At 46.4% G+C, this 17,916-nt stretch overlaps 1 protein-coding gene across 4 annotated transcripts in view; it reads left to right on the top strand.

Moving 5' to 3' along the window:
• Nucleotides 1–17,916, top strand: part of LOC128687375 (uncharacterized) — an 82,586-nt gene that overhangs the window by 25,948 nt on the left and 38,722 nt on the right. Inside the window, exon 1 of one of the 4 annotated variants that reach the window (XM_070092661.1) lies at nt 16,174–16,324. The exons of the other annotated variants lie outside the window; for them this stretch is intronic. Coding sequence (XP_069948762.1) covers nt 16,252–16,324 — 73 coding nt within the window. The 5' untranslated portion in view covers nt 16,174–16,251. Of the gene's footprint in view, nt 1–16,173; nt 16,325–17,916 lie in introns of those variants that run through there. 4 annotated transcript variants of the gene reach the window in all.

The following is a 17,916-nucleotide window of genomic DNA, read 5'->3' as shown; positions in this document are numbered from 1 at the left end:
TGAGGCTAGTTCCCTACCCCTGAGGTAATAGTTTAGCAGCGGCCTCATGCAAGATGCATAAACATAATGTAGTTGGCTGAGCATATAAACTTTGATAAAAATAGCCCAGGCGGTAACCTGCTGTGTTCAGCCTTTCTTCCTCTGGACGCAGACCCCCAGGACACTGTCAGTCCTCCAGGACACTGCCAGTTCCCAGGACACTCTCAGTCCTCCAGGACACTGGCAGTCCCCCAGGACATTGTCAGTTCCCCAGGACACTGCCAATTCCCCAGTATACTGCCAGTCCCCGACGGCACTGTCAGTCCTCAGGACACTACTAGTCTCCCAGGACACTGTCAGTCCCAGTATTCCAGAACACAACCTCCCCTGGATATAACCTTCCCAAGACGCGACCTCCAGAGGACACGACCTTCAGAGGACAACCTCCCTAGAACACGACCTCCCCAGGACACGACCTCCCCAGAACACGACCTGCCCAGGGCACGACCTTCCCAGGCCACGACCCACAGAACACAACCTCCCGAGGACACGACCTTCCCAGAATACAACCTCCCGAGGAGACCAACCCCCAGGACACAAGCTCCCCAGGAAACTATTCCCCAAGACACTATTTCTTTAGAGCACGACTGCCCGAGGACACAACCTCCCTAAGACACGATATCCCCAGTACACAACCTCTCTAAGAAACAACATAACCATTTCCTCACGAGGAGGAATAATTCCGGAGTAAAAGTGACTCCAGCTCTTCTGGGAGGAACCCTTTGAAGCTGCTGTAGCTAATGAACTCGTAGTGGAATGTTTGATGGCAGCCGTATCGTCTTACTGAAGAGTCTCAGCTCAGGCTGACAGACTTCATCCTTTTTTTTCCTGAGAAACCATTCTGTTTCATGGTTTATTTTAAGAGAAACCTGCCAATGTTGTTATTAACTCGTAAACTTTCCTTGTTTAATATTGATTCAGTGTTGTTGGGTACAAGGTAAAATTAAAAAAAAAAAAAGGTGACCCAATAAAATCAAGCAGTGTGGCCTATTTCCATTGAGGTCCTTCATGCACTTTACCAAGATGCCTTCCACAACAGTCCATTGATGTCACGGTACCTATTTATTTCTAGTAGAACACGGACAGCAGGTGTCCGTAGACTTGTCTACAGTTCTTGCTTCACCTGGGAATCCAACCTGGTTCTTACTCGACTGCTACAAGTCACGTAGTTTTGTGTATATACACTAGACGCCTCGCTGTCCGGACTCCATTACTCTGATCATTACTCCTCGAACAATGTCAGTCCTTCATGCATATATTACTATAATTTGCAAGATGTGGTTGAGTTTCTCGTGTTGCTGCTCCTGAATATACCATTTTTGTGATTGTGTGTTTGTATGCATTTACTTGTTCTGGCGCAAGTCATGAGCCGTATGTGCCTTATATTCCTGGCTTTGTCCTGGATAGTTAAGGGTAGATGTATTATGTGGGTCAGACCAGTGATTGTCCCGTCTGTGTGAGTTAGTATAATGATGGTGCTGGAGCTGGTCGCCACTGTGTTGGTCATGCCTTGACCAGAGGCAGCGAGGCACTCTTGTGTACAACACCACTTGTATGGCCCACAACACCAGCTGCTTACCACCTGTATGGCCCACAACACCACCTGCCCACCATTAGTGTGGCCCACAGTGCCAGCTGCCCACCACTTCTGTGGCCCATAACACCACCTGCCCACTAGCTGTGTGACAGAACACCAGCTGCCACCACTTGTGTAGCCCACAACACCAGCTGCCAACCACTTCTGTGGCCAACAACACCAGCTGTGTGACACAGTACCAGCTGCCCATCTTCTGACGAACGTAGGTGCTCGCGATCAAGTGTTTTCCATTCATGTGTATTTATTTGGATGCACTAGAGCGTGTGTGTGTGTGTGTGTGTGTGTGTGTGTGTGTGTGTGTGTGTGTGTGTGTGTGTGTGTGTGTGTGTGTGTGTGTGTGTGTGTGTGTGTGTGTATGTGTGTGTGTGTACTCACCTAATTGTGGTTGCAGGGGTCGAAACTCAGCTCCTGGCCCCTCCTTTTCACTGACCGCTACTGGGTCCTCCCACTCCTTGCTCCATGAGCTTTATCATACCTCGCCTTAAAACTACATCGCTTGCCAGATTATTCCACTTCCTAACAACTCTGTGGCTGAAGAAATACTTCTTAACATCCCTTTGACTCATCTGAGTCTTCACCTTCCAATTGTGACCCCTTGTTTCTGTGTCCCATCTCTGGAACATCCTGTTTCTGTCCACCTTGTCTATTCCACACAGTATTTTGTATGTCGTTATCATGTCTCCCCTGACCCTCCTGTCCTCCAGTGTCGTCAGACCGATTTCCCTTAACCTTTCTTCGTAGGACATTCCCCTTAGCTCTGGAACTAGCCTTGTTGCAAACCTTTGCACTTTCTCTAATTTCTTGACGTGTTTGACCAGGTGTGTGTGTGTGTGTGTGTGTGTGTGTGTGTGTGTGTGTGTGTGTGTGTGTGTGTGTGTGTGTGTGTGTCCGTGTGTGTGTGTAAGCCAAGGATGAGTGGTGTACAGACGAGAAGCACTCAGTCTAATAGCAGGTATTGTTCCAGTTTCCTTAAGTGTATTGTCTTGGGTAGAGTTTGTCTTATGTCTGCGGAGCACTCTGGTCCCTCACGCTGCTGAGAATATCAAGTGCAGTGTCACTGAGGCAGGCTTTCTGGTGTAGGGTTTAATGTGTATTGTACATATGTCTCCATGGTTGGTGGGACGGTATAGGCAGCTTACTGAAGCACAATACATGCTGATACAGTTGCTGGAGTATCTAAAGTCAGTGGGACCTCCAACCATAAGTTATCTTACAATAAAGTAATACCAACCACTCACTAACACATGGATATATGGCGCTCAAAAGTACATTTTTACCAACATATGTAACATAACTAGTATATACACACATGACGGGATATGTGTAATGGAATGTCATTACTAAAGTTGTGGTGAAAGTGTAGATCATACACAGTTTTATGAGAATGATAGAACTCACGAGGCCAGGATTGCTGTATGACTGTGGGTACTTGAGAGGCAGGTCCAGGAGCTAAGACTCAACCTCCCATTGCTACAAGGTGAATGTCAAAACAACCCTATGCCCGTCGCATACATAAGAACTCGTCAAGGCGGGGAGTCTACAACTTGACCACTCGTATTTACACATAAACACACAGGCATTGAAATCTAATAAGTTTTTCCCTTGATTTTACTACACTAAACCCCACTTTCTTCAGCATTTAAGGAGAAACTAAAGCTATTCACCGATTTGTGTTTACTGGGGTCGAGTTACGGCTCCTGACCCGGCTTCTCAAGCTCCCTTGACAGAAATCACTCCATACAATCCTATTGAACTGTATGATACAATCCTCCTGGGCTGTATCATTCTTACTTCTGCAACTGTGTATTGAATTTACCTCCAGGAGGAAAACAAAAGGTCAATAACCCAGGGAGAAACACGAGGGAAGTGACCTCAGACCCTGACCCGGAGCTAATAATCTTAATGACAAACACGGGGTTAATAACCCCGGGTAGAGACACGGGACCAGCAACCCCGGGGACAAGCACGCGGTCAATAACCCCAGAGGTTAATGGACTTGTGGGAAGCAAACATCACTGGGGCGAACACTGCACTGGGTGTGCAAGGTCATGCATGGACGCTACAAGAATAAGTAAAGTAAATATATAAGTAAGGATGTAAGTAAATATAAACGTAAGAATATAACTATACAAGTAAGTGAGTAAATAAGTAAGGTAAATAAGTAAGTTTTTATTAAGGGTCCCGTACAAAAGTTTTATTTTTTCTCGATTGTCTTATAGAGTAAGTTATGGAGGAATTACCGTGGCGTGAGCCGGTACAGTGAGGTGGTGTTGCCCTGTCTTACCATGGCTCTCTACGCTCTTAATACCACCCACGTTAACTTCCCAGTTGAAGTTTCGTAGGTCATTAACGAGGCGCACCATTCCCCATGTGACAGATATCGTGCAGGTTATTATTTTGTCAATAAGGCAGAGAAACTTAGCATGCTACCTGATTCCACTGCTCTGAGGGACTTGTGACAGAGGATGAGGGAGTGTAGGGGAGTATGAAGGAGTCAGGGAGTGTGAAGGACTGTGAGGGAGTGTATGAGGGTGTGTATAGGAGTGTATATAGGGTGTATATAGGGTGTGTATAGGAGTGTGAGGGAATGTAGAAGAGTGAGAAAGAGCGCGAAGTTAGTATGAATTTAAACTTATTATACAATTCCTAAACTTTATAGAGCCTCACACTCGTCCGTACAACTTTTTTTATGAAGTATCTATGTCACATTACATTTTTTGTAGATGTTGAAACTATAGATCCTTCGTGTTCCATGTCTAATTTTCTGTTCGTGTAAAGGATGTAATTTTATGAGGGAGAATTAAGAATGAAAAATACGTAATTCCCTGCGTGTTTCCGTGTGTGTTATTACCTGTTTCTGATTACTTATTGTAGCACAAGGATCAGAAATCTGCTCCTGGAGTCTTCTATGACGTTTTCAGTTTCGCCTTTTTTATTTAAGTTTTCAGTTGCTGTACTTCCTTCTCTCTGCACATGGATCCCAGTCTATCAGTCTATCCCTCAGTTCACAAATAAATACTTCCCTTCTACCTCTTACTACCTTCACATAGATTCCAATCTATCAGTCTATACCTCAGTTCACAAATAAATACTTCCCCTCTACCTCTTACTACTTTCACAGTCTATCAGTCTACCACTCGCTTCGTGAAGAAATACCTTCCCGAATCTTTTTGGCTTCTATTTTCCCAAAGTTTTCAATACTGGCCTTTTATTCTCTATGTTGAGCGCGTTCAAAATCGTCTTTATTGCCTCGTAATCATTGATGATCCCACGTGTGGTTTCAGTGGCTCCTCTCTTCTTCCTCTTTGTCGTCCAGGAGACTTTTAGTGTTTTCCAGACAGTCTGCAACCTTCTTCTTCTCTCACAGTTTTAAGAACCATTTTGTTGCAAATCTTTGGATATTTTCTTTATATTAAGTTAACAATGTTTGTGGATGTGGACCCCCACACTGAAGCTTCTCATTGCAACTGAAGTGCACCGTGTACTTTTAGAACCGTGCATTGTGAGCATCGTGCACTTTTAGCAACGTGCACTGTGAGCACAGTGCATTTTTAGCACCGTGCACTGTGAGCACCGTGCACTTTTAGCACCGTGCACTGTGAGCACCGTGCACTTTTACCAACGTGCACTGTGAGCACCGTGCACTTTTAGCGCCGTGCACTGTGAGCACCGTGCACTTTTAGCACGTGCACTGTGAGCACCGTGCACTTTTAGCACCGTGCACTTTTAGCACCGTGCACTTTTAGTACCGTGCACTGTGAGCACCGTGCACTGTGAGCACCTTGCACTTTTAGTACCGTGCACTGTGAGCACCGTGCACTGTGAGCACCGTGCACTGTGAGCACCGTGCACTGTGAGTACCGTGCACTGTGAGCACCGTGCACTGTGAGCACCGTGCACTGTGAGCACCGTGCACTGTGAGCACCGTGCACTTTTAGCACCGTGCACTGTGAGCACCGTGCACTTTTAGCACCGTGCACTTTTAGCACCGTGCACTTTTAGTACCGTGCACTGTGAGCACCGTGCACTGTGAGCACCATGCACTTTTAGTACCGTGCACTGTGAGCACCGTGCACTGTGAGCACCGTGCACTGTGAGCACCGTGCACTGTGAGTGCCGTGCACTGTGAGCACCGTGCACTTTTACCAACGTGTACTGTGAGCACCGTGCACTTTTACTAACGTGCACTGTGAGCACCGTGCACTTTTACCAACGTGCACTGTGAGCACCGTGCACTTTTACCAACGTGCACTGTGAGCACCGTGCACTTTTACCAACGTGCACTGTGAGCACCGTGCACTTTTAGCACCGTGCACTGTGAGCACCGTGCACTTTTAGCACCGTGCACTTTTAGCACCGTGCACTTTTAGTACCGTGCACTTTTAGCAACGTGCACTGTGAGCACCTTGCACTTTTAGTACCGTGCACTGTGAGCACCGTGCACTGTGAGCACCGTGCACTGTGAGCACCGTGCACTGTGAGTACCGTGCACTGTGAGCACCATGCACTGTGAGCACCGTGCACTGTGAGCACCGTGCACTGTGAGCACCGTGCACTGTGAGCACCGTGCACTTTTAGCACCGTGCACTGTGAGCACCGTGCACTTTTACCAACGTGTACTGTGAGCACCGTGCACTTTTACTAACGTGCACTGTGAGCACCATTCACTGTGAGCACCGTGCACTGTGAGCACCGTGCACTGTGAGCACCGTGCACTTTTAGCACCGTGCACTTTTAGCACCGTGCACTTTTAGTACCGTGCACTGTGAGCACCGTGCACTGTGAGCACCATGCACTTTTAGTACCCTGCACTGTGAGCACCGTGCACTGTGAGCACCGTGCACTGTGAGTACCGTGCACTGTGAGCACCGTGCACTTTTACCAACGTGCACTGTGAGCACCGTGCACTTTTACCAACGTGCACTGTGAGCACCGTGTTCAGTGTGACAACTCAGATAACTGAAGGTTGTTTTAAAGTGGTTCATCTCTCTCTCTCTCTCTCTCTCTCTCTCTCTCTCTCTCTCTCTCTCTCTCTCTCTCTCTGAACTCCCGTAGCTCAGTGGTAAAGCACTGGAGCTGCTGCTGGTAACCAGGGCCAAGATTCGAGCCTCTCGACCATCTTTCTGTTTGCTCTCATTGTTTACGTTTTCTAGTACCTCCATTACGTTGCACTCATCATCATCTTGACTCCAGTCTTCTATTCATCATTCCACTAGCTCAAACTACCAATTTTAATATACCGTAAAAAAAAAATCGGTCTTTGTTATATATATTACTTAACATATGATTTTTTTGCCTCTACATTCTTATAATCATTTATTCCTAACGGTAAATCGCTTTTCAGAAATTCCAAATATAATATGGCCATTATTGACCCTGTGAGACCTCTCTCTCTGATATTGTTATCCCATTAGGACATTTTTTCCTATCGTTTTACACATTTCTCTTTTAGAAAAAATAAGTCCTTTGTCTATTGTAGCAATTTGCCTGTTATTCCGCTTATTGCTTGTGATTTCCATATTTGTCTTTCACTCAGTGCTCTTATTATTTTTTTTATGCAAGCTAATGTGGCCCCATACATTACACACACCTTGTTCCAAGGTTCGTAGGTTCGAGTCTCTTTCGGCCAGAGATCAGTGTTTGTGTATATTTCGCTTGCTCTTGCGAATTCCTTGCATATATATATATATATATATATATATATATATATATATATATATATATATATATATATATATATATATATATATATATATATATATATCAATAACCACACTGCGCTAGCCAAGGAGTCGAACCCATGTTGTACTGGCCTGCCTCATGGTAAGCGAGAACCACATGACGCTTTAAACCACAGGACCACCCAACCCTGCAAGAATGGCGCAGCCACCACACAGCTAGCTGTTGGGCCGCCATCCGAGGACATACAGAGGTGTGGGAGCTTCTAAGCTAACTTCATTCTCATCCCTGTTTGGTGTACTAGCTGCTCGTGAGGCTAGTACACCAAACAGGGATGAGAATGAAATTAGATTAGAAGCTCCCACACCTCCGTATGCCCTCGGATGGAGGCCCAACAGCTAGCATTACTGGCTGCGCCATTCTTGTAGGGTTGGGTAGTCCTGTGGTTTAAAGCGTCATGTGGTTCTCGCTTACCATGGGGCAGGCCAGTACAACATATGGCTCGAATCCTTGGCTAGCGCAGTGTTGTTATTGATCAATACCACTCGTTCGTAGTTACAAATATATATATATATATATATATATATATATATATATATATATATATATATATATATATATATATATATATATATATATATATATATATATATATATATATAATGGACTATAATACTAGCCTTTAATAATAACTTTATTTCGCGAGAAGATTCATTACTTACAATAGCTAACAGTGCATATTTCTTACAAAGAATAACGCACACATGCATAGCATTTCAGGTATGTCTGATATATACAGGAATTAACAGACCTAAATTGTTTTATATTAAGCAATGTTACTCTCTCGAGATATTTTTTTTTCAACCCTGAAAATACTTCCTAATGTTTCTTTGATTCATTTATTTTCAGCGTTGATGTAAGATCTCATAATGACACTGCACAGTCTATTGGTGTCCACTGTGTTTCCTGTCATGGAATACTTACAAGTCACAACTGTGTCTACTCTTAATTTCTGGTCTTACTGTCATGAGACGACGGTCACGCGATAGTCCTCTCCAGTGATGAACCTCCTGTGCTATCTCTGGCTTTTATGTACTGCGCTAGACCTGGGTTCCACGCCGGTGCTTTGCTAGATATGGGTTAAATACCGGTGCTCTGCTAGATGTGGGTTCCACACCGGTGCTGTGCTAGATGTAGCCTCCACCCTGGTGCTGTGCTAGATGTAGGTTCCACTCCGGTGCTGTGCTAGATGTAGGTTCCACTCCGGTGCTGTGCTAGATGTGGGCTCCACTCCGGCGCTGTGCTAGATGTGGGCTCTACACCGGTGCTGTGTACCTAAGAATTGGTCTCATATACACTAAAAGAATTTTTCCTTCGGTTTCTAGAGATGATTGTAGCATCTGCTAGTCCGCTGCACACCTCTGAAATCTTCCTGTGTGTCAACCTCTGGCAACAAGTTAGGTACACTTGGGGTAGCATTCTACATACGTGTAATGACACCTGCAATTCATACTACTTAATGTTACTAAATGAACCGAAATATTCGCATTGAATGTTCAAATACAAACTTAGTCATTACTAACCATACCCCGGCCGGGATTGAACCCGCGGGTTCAATCCCGGCCGGGGTATGGTTTGCTTGCAATCGTGTCATTACGATTTCGTGAGTTAGTCATTACTCTTTACAATGTATGACTGGGTGGAATTCCCTACAATGTCCTTTAGAAAAAATGCTGTAAAATTCCGTGTGAAGAATGTCATTAATTCACTATAATGTTCTTTAGTCGACCTTGAAAGAGTATCCTGGAATGAATCTCAAGGAATGTCTTTTTTTTATGTAAAATGCATTTCATGGGAATGTCGTGCAATATATCTTCAAGATTATGGCAAAAAAATGCATGTTAAGAAAGACCTTGTAATTGATTTCTAAGGAAGCCCTGTCATCAACCTTGCAATGTTATCCTACAATAGCTCTGAAGGGATGTCAAATAATAGCCTGAATAGCCTTTAAACAACAATAATCTGCATTGCGCCTTCGCTGCCCTGCAACTGACGCTGCCCCAAGGTCCTGCGATCCTTCAATATTCCGCAGGAAATGTCCCTCGGACTGTCTGCGTGAACTGGTGGCCTTCTGGGTATTAATTTCACAGTTGTAAATGGAAGATAATAATAATGCAGAAGAAAACAGCTTCCCTGTATCATTACTTACGACCGCCTGCCACATATAAACTAATGTAGATCTTAATATTACTGATTGCGAAAAGGATTTAGGAGTTCTGGTTAGCAGTAATCTAAAACCAAGACAACAGTGCATTAGTGTTCGCAATAAAGCTAACAGAATCCTTGGCTCCTTATCAAGAAGCATAAATAATAGAAATCCTCAGGTTGTTTTTCAACCTGGTTAGGCCTCATTTAGATTATGCTGCATTGGAAAACGTACAGAGGAGGATGACAAAGTTGATCCCATGTATCAGAAATCTTGACTATGAGAATAGGCTGAGGGCCCTGAATCTGCACTCTCTAGAAAGGCGTAGAATTAGGGGAAGATATGATTGAGGTGTATAAATGGAAAACAAGAATGAATAAAGGGGATGTAAATAGCGTGCTAAAAATATCTAGCCTGGACAGGACTCGCAGCAATGGTTTTAAGCTGGAAAAATTCAGATTCAGGAAGGATATAGGAAAGCGCTGGTTTGGTAATAGAGTTGTGGATGATTGGAACAAACTCCCGAGTACCATTATAGAAGCTAAGACGTTGTGTAGTTTTAAAAATAGGTTAGATAAATACATGAGTGGGTGTGGGTGGGTGTGAGTTGGACCTGACTAGCTGGTGCTACTGGGTCAGATGCCGTGCTTCTTCCTCAAGTGGAGGTGACCTGACTGGGTGGGCCATTGGTCTAAACCGAGGCTTGTCATGGACCTGCCTCGCATGGGCCAGTAGGCCTGTTGCAGTGTTCCTTCTTTCTTATGTTCTTATAGCATCGTCCACTGAATAATTAAGTGCGTTTTCAAAATAGCGTTTAGGAAGAACTGCATTAGGTGAGGCGGAAGGTGGTGGTGATGGTCAGGCAGACCTGTGCTCATTCAGGTGAGTGCAGGTGGTGCAGGTGGTGGTGGTGGTGATAGGTAACTCACTGATAGGTGGAAGACTTTCTTTGGATAATTATTAACCCCCGGAAGATTAAAGGTCCAGGATTACCCACGGAAACCGATCAGTGCGGCTTATATTCACTGGGGTCTTCAGAGTCTCCTCCGGGATTCTCCGTAAAACAGTCGATTTACAATAGATTGCAGGGTAATTATGGGTAACTTACCTAGGATAACCCAATAAAGTCAAACACAAGTGAACAGTCACAAGTAAACAGACACAGCAAGTGTTGGAGAATTTGCTTTCTCGTCTTGCTCTTAACATAAGCAATCATATGAAACCGATTTTCTGAAAAACAAAAATCTACAACTTTATGCATTATTTGGTACCAAAGCAAAGCTAGCAACGTGAGCTGACCTTCTGACCTGACCTTCTGACACTGACGTAATGTGATGTGATGCAGGGTAATCCTGTCTAGCCTAAATGTTTTGGTACAAGGGAACCCACATGACAGAGAGGAACCCACATGGCAGAGAGGAACCCACATGATAGAGGGGAATCCATATGGTACAGATGAACCCACATAATAGAGAGGATCCTACACGGTAGAAGGGAGCCCACATGGTAGAGGAGAACCCACATGATAGAAAGGAGCCCACATGGTAGAGAGAAACCCACATGGTAGAGAGAAATCCACATGGTAGAGAGAAACCCACATGGTAGAGAGAAACCCACATGGTAGAGAGAAATCCACATGGTAGAGAGAAACCCACATGGTAGAGAGAAACCCACATGGTAAAGAGGAATCCACTTAGTAGAGGAGCCCACATGGTAGAGGGGAACCCACATGGAAAAAATAAAATAGAAAGTAATAAAGTATCATCATTCTAATCTCGTGTATCGTACTTTTCAACATCTCTGTATCATCAATGTATCCTTCAAACTTTGTCGTCCACATTACCTAATAAAGTACATTTATTTTTGCTTTAATAAAAGATGGATTAGTAAGAGAACTGGAATACTCAAGCGGCCTCAGAGAGAGAGACTAAAATATTTCTCTTCGAAGCCTTTCTTTATTATCTACTTATTGTATATTTCGGTGTACATCTGAGGCCCTCTTCAGTTGGCCTCGTTTAAGGTACTTGTAATGGTCCTCTTCAATACCACTGTTACCTTCTATAGGTTCTTCACCTGGGTTCCTTTGCACCTATGGACAGTTTATGTTATATGACGCAGTGAAATGTGTAAATTGCGTGATGTTTAGACTGACTTCCGCGAAGGTATAGTAAAAAAATGAATAGTACGCTCGGTTTGTTTGGGAAAATGATATTTGCTTTAAAAGCCAAGTCTGCAAACTCTGATTCAAAAGCATGACCTAGACACAGACATATTCATTGTTACCCTGCATGTTGGGCTAGCTCCAGGAAGGTGGGGAGGAGGAGAGATTAGTGCATGGGGCTCATTAGGGCTGGTTGGCATGAAGGTAGCGGGGTTGTGGTTGGTAGTGGGATGGTGAAGGTAGGATGTGTGGTAGTAGGTGGAGTGGTAGGGATGGTGAGGGTAGAAGGTGTGGTAGTAGGTGGAGTGATAGGGATGGTGAGGGTAGAAGGTGTGGTAGTAGGTGGAGTGGTAGGGATGGTGAGGGTAGAAGGTGTGGTAGTAGGTGGAGTCATAGGGATGGTGAGGGTAGAAGGTGTGGTAGTAGGTGGAGTGATAGGGATGGTGAGGGTAGAAGGTGTGGTAGTAGGTGGAGTGATAGGGATGGTGAGGGTAGAAGGTGTGGTAGTAGGTGGAGTGATAGGGATGGTGAGGGTAGAAGGTGTGGTAGTAGGTGGAGTGGTAGGGATGGTGAGGGTAGAAGGTGTCGTAGTAGGTGGAGTGGTAGGGATGGTGAGGGTAGAAGGTGTGGTAGTAGGTGGAGTGATAGGGATGGTGAGGGTAGAAGGTGTGGTAGTAGGTGGAGTGATAGGGATGGTGAGGGTAGAAGGTGTGGTAGTAGGTGGAGTGATAGGGATGGTGAGGGTAGAAGGTGTGGTAGTAGGTGGAGTGGTAGGGATGGTGAGGGTAGAAGGTGTGGTAGTAGGTGGAGTGGTAGGGATGGTGAGGGTAGAAGGTGTGGTAGTAGGTGGAGTGATAAGGATGGTGAGGGTAGAAGGTGTGGTAGTAGGTGGAGTGGTAGGGATGGTGAGGGTAGAAGGTGTGGTAGTAGGTGGAGTGGTAGGGATGGTGAGGGTAGAAGGTGTGGTAGTAGGTGGAGTGATAAGGATGGTGAGGGTAGAAGGTGTGGTAGTAGGTAGGGATGGTGGTAGAAGGTAGTATGTGATGATGGTGAGGGTAGAAGGTGTGGTAGTAGGTGGAGTGGTAGGGATGGTGAGGGTAGAAGGTGTGGTAGTAGGTGGAGTGGTAGGGATGGTGAAGGTAGAAGGTGTGGTAGTAGGTGGAGTGGTAGGGATGGTGAGGGTAGAAGGTGTGGTAGTAGGTGGAGTGGTAGGGATGGTGTGGGTAGGTGTGGTAGTAGGTGGAGTGATAGGGATGGTGAGGGTAAAAGTTGTGGTAGTAGGTGGAGTGATAGGGATGGTGAGGGTAGGTTTGGTAGTAGGTGGAGTGGTAGGGATGGTGTGGGTAAAAGGTGTGGTAGTAGGTGGAGTGATAGGGATGGTGAGGGTAGAAGGTGTGGTAGTAAGTGGAGTGATAGGGATGGTGAGGGTAGTAGGTGGAGTGGTAGGGATGGTGAGGATAGAAGGTGTGGTAGTAGGTGGAGTGGTAGGGATGGTGAGGGTAGAAGGTGTGGTAGTAGGTGGAGTGATAGGGATGGTGAGGGTAGAAGGTGTGGTAGTAGGTGGAGTGATAGGGATGGTGAGGGTAGTAGGTGGAGTGGTAGGGATGGTGAGGGTAGAAGGTGTGGTAGTAGGTGGAGTGGTAGGGATGGTGAGGGTAGAAGGTGTGGTAGTAGGTGGAGTGGTAGGGATGGTGAGGGTAGAAGGTGTGGTAGTAGGTGGAGTGGTAGGGATGCTGAGGGTAGAAGGTGTGGTAGTAGGTGGAGTGGTAGGGATGGTGTGGGTAGGTGTGGTAGTAGGTGGAGTGATAGGGATGGTGAGGGTAGAAGGTGTGGTAGTAGGTGGAGTGATAGGGATGGTGAGGGTAAAAGGTGTGGTAGTAGGTGGAGTGATAGGGATGGTGAGGGTAGAAGGTGTGGTAGTAGGTGGAGTGGTAGGGATGGTGAGGGTAGGTGTGGTAGTAGGTGGAGTGATAGGGATGGTGAGGGTAAAAGGTGTGGTAGTAGGTGGAGTGATAGGGATGGTGAGGGTAGAAGGTTTGGTAGTAGGTGGAGTGGTAGGGATGGTGAGGGTAGAAGGTGTGGTAGTAGGTGGAGTGATAGGGATGGTGAGGGTAGGTGTGGTAGTAGGTGGAGTGGTAGGGATGGTGAGGGTAGTAGGTGTGGTAGTAGGTGGAGTGATAGGGATGGTGAGGGTAGGTGTGGTAGTAGGTGGAGTGGTAGGGATGGTGAGGGTAGGTGTGGTAGTAGGTGGAGTGGTAGGGATGGTGAGGGTAGGTGTGGTAGTAGGTGGAGTGGTAGGGATGGTGAGGGTAGAAGGTGTGGTAGTAGGTGGAGTGGTAGGGATGGTGAGGGTAGGTGTGGTAGTAGGTGGAGTGGTAGGGATGGTTGAGTGGTAGGGATGGTGAGGGTAGGTGTGGTAGTAGGTGGAGTGGTAGGGATGGTGAGGGTAGGTGTGGTAGTAGGTGGAGTGGTAGGGATGGTTGAGTGGTAGGGATGGTTGAGTGGTAGGGATGGTGAGGGTAGGTGTGGTAGTAGGTGGAGTGGTAGGGATGGTTGAGTGGTAGGGATGGTGAGGGTAGGTGTGGTAGTAGGTGGAGTGGTAGGGATGGTGAGGGTAGGTGTGGTAGTAGGTGGAGTGGTAGGGATGGTGAGGGTAGGTGTGGTAGTAGGTGGAGTGGTAGGGATGGTGAGGGTAGGTGTGGTAGTAGGTGGAGTGGTAGGGATGGTTGGGTGGTGGGGATGGTGAGGGTAGGTGTGGTAGTAGGTGGAGTGGTAGGGATGGTTGGGTGGTGGAGATGGTGAGGGTAGGTGTGGTAGTAGGTGGAGTGGTAGGGATGGTTGAGTGGTAGGGATGGTGAGGGTAGGTGTGGTAGTAGGTGGAGTGATAGGGATGGTGAGGGTAGGTGTTTTAGTAGGTGGAGTGGTAGGGATGGTTGGGTGGTGGGGATGGTGAGGGTAGGTGTGGTAGTAGGTGGAGTGGTAGGGATGGTTGGGTGGTGGGGATGGTGAGGGTAGGTGTGGTAGTAGGTGGAGTGGTAGGGATGGTTGGGTGGTGGAGATGGTGAGGGTAGGTGTGGTAGTAGGTGGAGTGGTAGGGATGGTTGAGTGGTAGGGATGGTGAGGGTAGGTGTGGTAGTAGGTGGAGTGGTAGGGATGGTGAGGGTAGGTGTTTTAGTAGGTGGAGTGGTAGGGATGGTTAGGTGGTGGGGATCGTGAGGGTAGGTGTGGTAGTAGGTGGAGTGGTAGGGATGGTTGGGTGGTGGGGATGGTGAGGGTAGGTGTGGTAGTAGGTGGAGTGGTAGGGATGGTTGAGTGGTAGGGATGGTGAGGGTAGTTGTGGTAGTAGGTGGAGTGGTAGGGATGGTTGGGTGGTGGGGATGGTGAGGGTAGGTGTGGTAGTAGGTGGAGTGGTAGGGATGGTTGGGTGGTGGGGATGGTGAGGGTAGGTGTGGTAGTAGGTGGAGTGGTAGGGATGGTTGAGTGGTAGGGATGGTGAGGGTAGGTGTGGTAGTAGGTGGAGTGGTAGGGATGGTTGAGTGGTAGGGATGGTGAGGGTAGGTGTGGTAGTAGGTGGAGTGGTAGGGATGGTGAGGGTAGGTGTGCTAGTAGGTGGAGTGGTAGGGATGGTGAGGGTAGGTGTGCTAGTAGGTGGAGTGGTAGGGATGGTGAGGGTGGGCGTGTCCTCCATGCATTGAAAAATATCAGGAATTCCATTGTATTTTTTACCCTCAAAATCTAATTCAACTCCCACAAGTTATGATAAAATTACAAAGCACTGAATTATTTACGGAAGGAGCGCGTGTGGCACAAGTCCATGATATCAGAAATATGTTAAAATGAAAGTTTTCCCGAAAGTATGAAAGTGAAAGAAAAAGGTGTGAACCGCAGAGGATAAAGTCAACTTTCTCACAAGTTAGTGCTCATGGGAGTCATTACAGCAGCAGGACCCGCAGCTTCTGTATATTACAGCGTTGTTGTTGTGGTGATATTATGCAGCTGGGACACTCTACTTTGTGTTATTCCTCTCACGCATCTCACTCTCCCCCCCCTCTCTCTCTCTCTCTAATTATCTCTTACATCCTTTATATTATTAATTCTTTGTTTGCTTGAACCTCCACGACCATATAGAAAGCTCATAGGTACTCGCGTCCCCTCTGTGAGAGACAGTAAAAAAGCTCTTGAATCTAGATTATGTATGGGAGTCATGGACATGATTCTGGACAGAGCTGATGACGGTGTTTGGCAACTTGTTATACGCTGCGGGTGAAGACAGTATTAGTGGCCAGGTAGTCAATAGTGGTGGAGGGAACAGTGGACGGGGCTAACTTCTGATGCTTCCATCTCACATACACCTCGCCATGAGCTCCCAAAATCCTCCCATTGGACGCCTGTCTCACCTGTACACTGGCACTGTGGTGAAAACATGAAGAACTGTGCATTAAGCTGTCTCACGCATTTGTTGTTGGTGTGTGTGAGTGTTGGAGGCTATGAGCACGTCGCCTGCTGTGTCTATGCCTTGACAGTTATTGGGCTCATCGTCCTCTGTGTCTGTGTCTTCGTCTTGGTGCTATGTACGGCTCGGGGCTCAACCTTGCGTTCAGTCATGTCTGGCAACTACAGGCAAGATACTTCCCTCTCCGGGGTAATTCTCTTCGTTATTATCATGCATGAAATGTTATATAGGTGTCTAGACCTTGTAGTTAGTACACGCAAGATCTCCCAGGGGATCTGACTGCAGGGAACAGTATTACTGCCTTGCGGTAACTACAGGGCGAGAATGACTGCAGTAAAATATACCAGAGACAAATACACTAGCGTTAGCGCTTTTTTTAATTTGAACGAAGTAAACCTGCATTATTACTAGCAAGGTTTGATAATGACCGAGGTACCTGATGACTCGAGAACCGCATTATGTCTATGTTAGTCAAGTATTAATAAGGTATAATTGTGTTGGTGGTGCCGTGTGTGTGTGTGTGTGTGTGTGTGTGTGTGTGTGTGTGTGTGTGTGTGTGTGTGTGTGTGTGTGTGTGTGTGTGTGTGTGGTGTGTGTGTGTGTGTGTGTGTGTGTGTGGTGTGTGTGTGTGGTGTGTGTGGTGTGTGTGGTGTGTGTGGTGTGTGTGTGTGTGTGTGTGTGTGTGTGTGTGCGTGTGTGTGCGTGTGCGTGTGTGTGTGTGTGTGTGTGGGTGGTGTGTGTGTGTGTGTGTGTGTGTGTGTGGTGTGTGTGTGTGGTGTGTGTGGTGTGTGTGGTGTGGGTGGTGTGTGTGTTAGATGTGTGTGTGTGTGTGTGTGTGTATGTGTGTGTGGTGGGTGTGTGTGGTGTGTGTGTGGTGTGTGTGGTGTGGTGTGTGTGAGTGTGTGTGTGTGTGTGTGTGTGTGTGTGTGTGTGTGTGTGTGTGTGTGTGTGTGTGTGTGTGTGTGAGGTTGAAGCAGGGTAGTTCATTATATTGGCTACGTACATGATGTAATGTTGCTATATATGATGAAGGCTCTGCGTGCCTCACGCTTCTCTCTCACTCCAGGTTATAGTGTAGACCAACACGCTATGCCCATGTTATGGCTTGAATGTAGGAGCTGGTATGTGCACTCACCTAACTGTGCTCACCTAGATGTACTCACATAGCTGTATCCACTTAGTAGTACCCACCTAGTAGTACCCACCTAGCAATACTCACCTAGTAGTACCCATATAGCAGTACTCACCTAGTAATATCCACCTATCTGGTCTCACCTAACCATACTCACTTACCTATACCTATACCTGTACTCATCTAGCTGTGGCTGTAATAGTTATTTACAGTCTCTGACACAGTCTCCTAGCCTCTTGGTTCCGTATCATACCAAATAAAGACCACTTAATCCTCCTCCTCCACTTCCTCATCCAGATTATGCCACTTCCTAGCCACCCTGAGATTAAAAGAAAATCTGACTTTTCTATTTCACATATCGTTTTTACCACCAATGTCCCCCGTGTCCATTGTCCTTTATTTTAAAATGGTCTGTCCTTGTCTACCCTTTAAGCATTCTTGAGGAACCTGAACCAGTAACACAATATATATATGATAAGTATAAAACAGGTCCACCACCTTCCATGTTGACCAATGCGTGTTGGCGAATATTACTCGGGTACATGCCTTACATTTCACGATACGTCTCGCCTCTCTTAAGCCGACAGGTTTTGCTCGTAAATCTTTGAGATGTTTGTCTTGGGAGAATAAGAAGAATGTAAAGTAAGAG

The sequence above is a fragment of the Cherax quadricarinatus genome, chromosome 40, assembly GCF_038502225.1.
Source record: "Cherax quadricarinatus isolate ZL_2023a chromosome 40, ASM3850222v1, whole genome shotgun sequence".
Taxonomy (NCBI): domain Eukaryota; kingdom Metazoa; phylum Arthropoda; class Malacostraca; order Decapoda; family Parastacidae; genus Cherax; species Cherax quadricarinatus.
The sequence above is the reverse complement of the archived record's forward strand: the minus strand, read 5'-3'. Positions and strand labels throughout refer to the sequence as shown.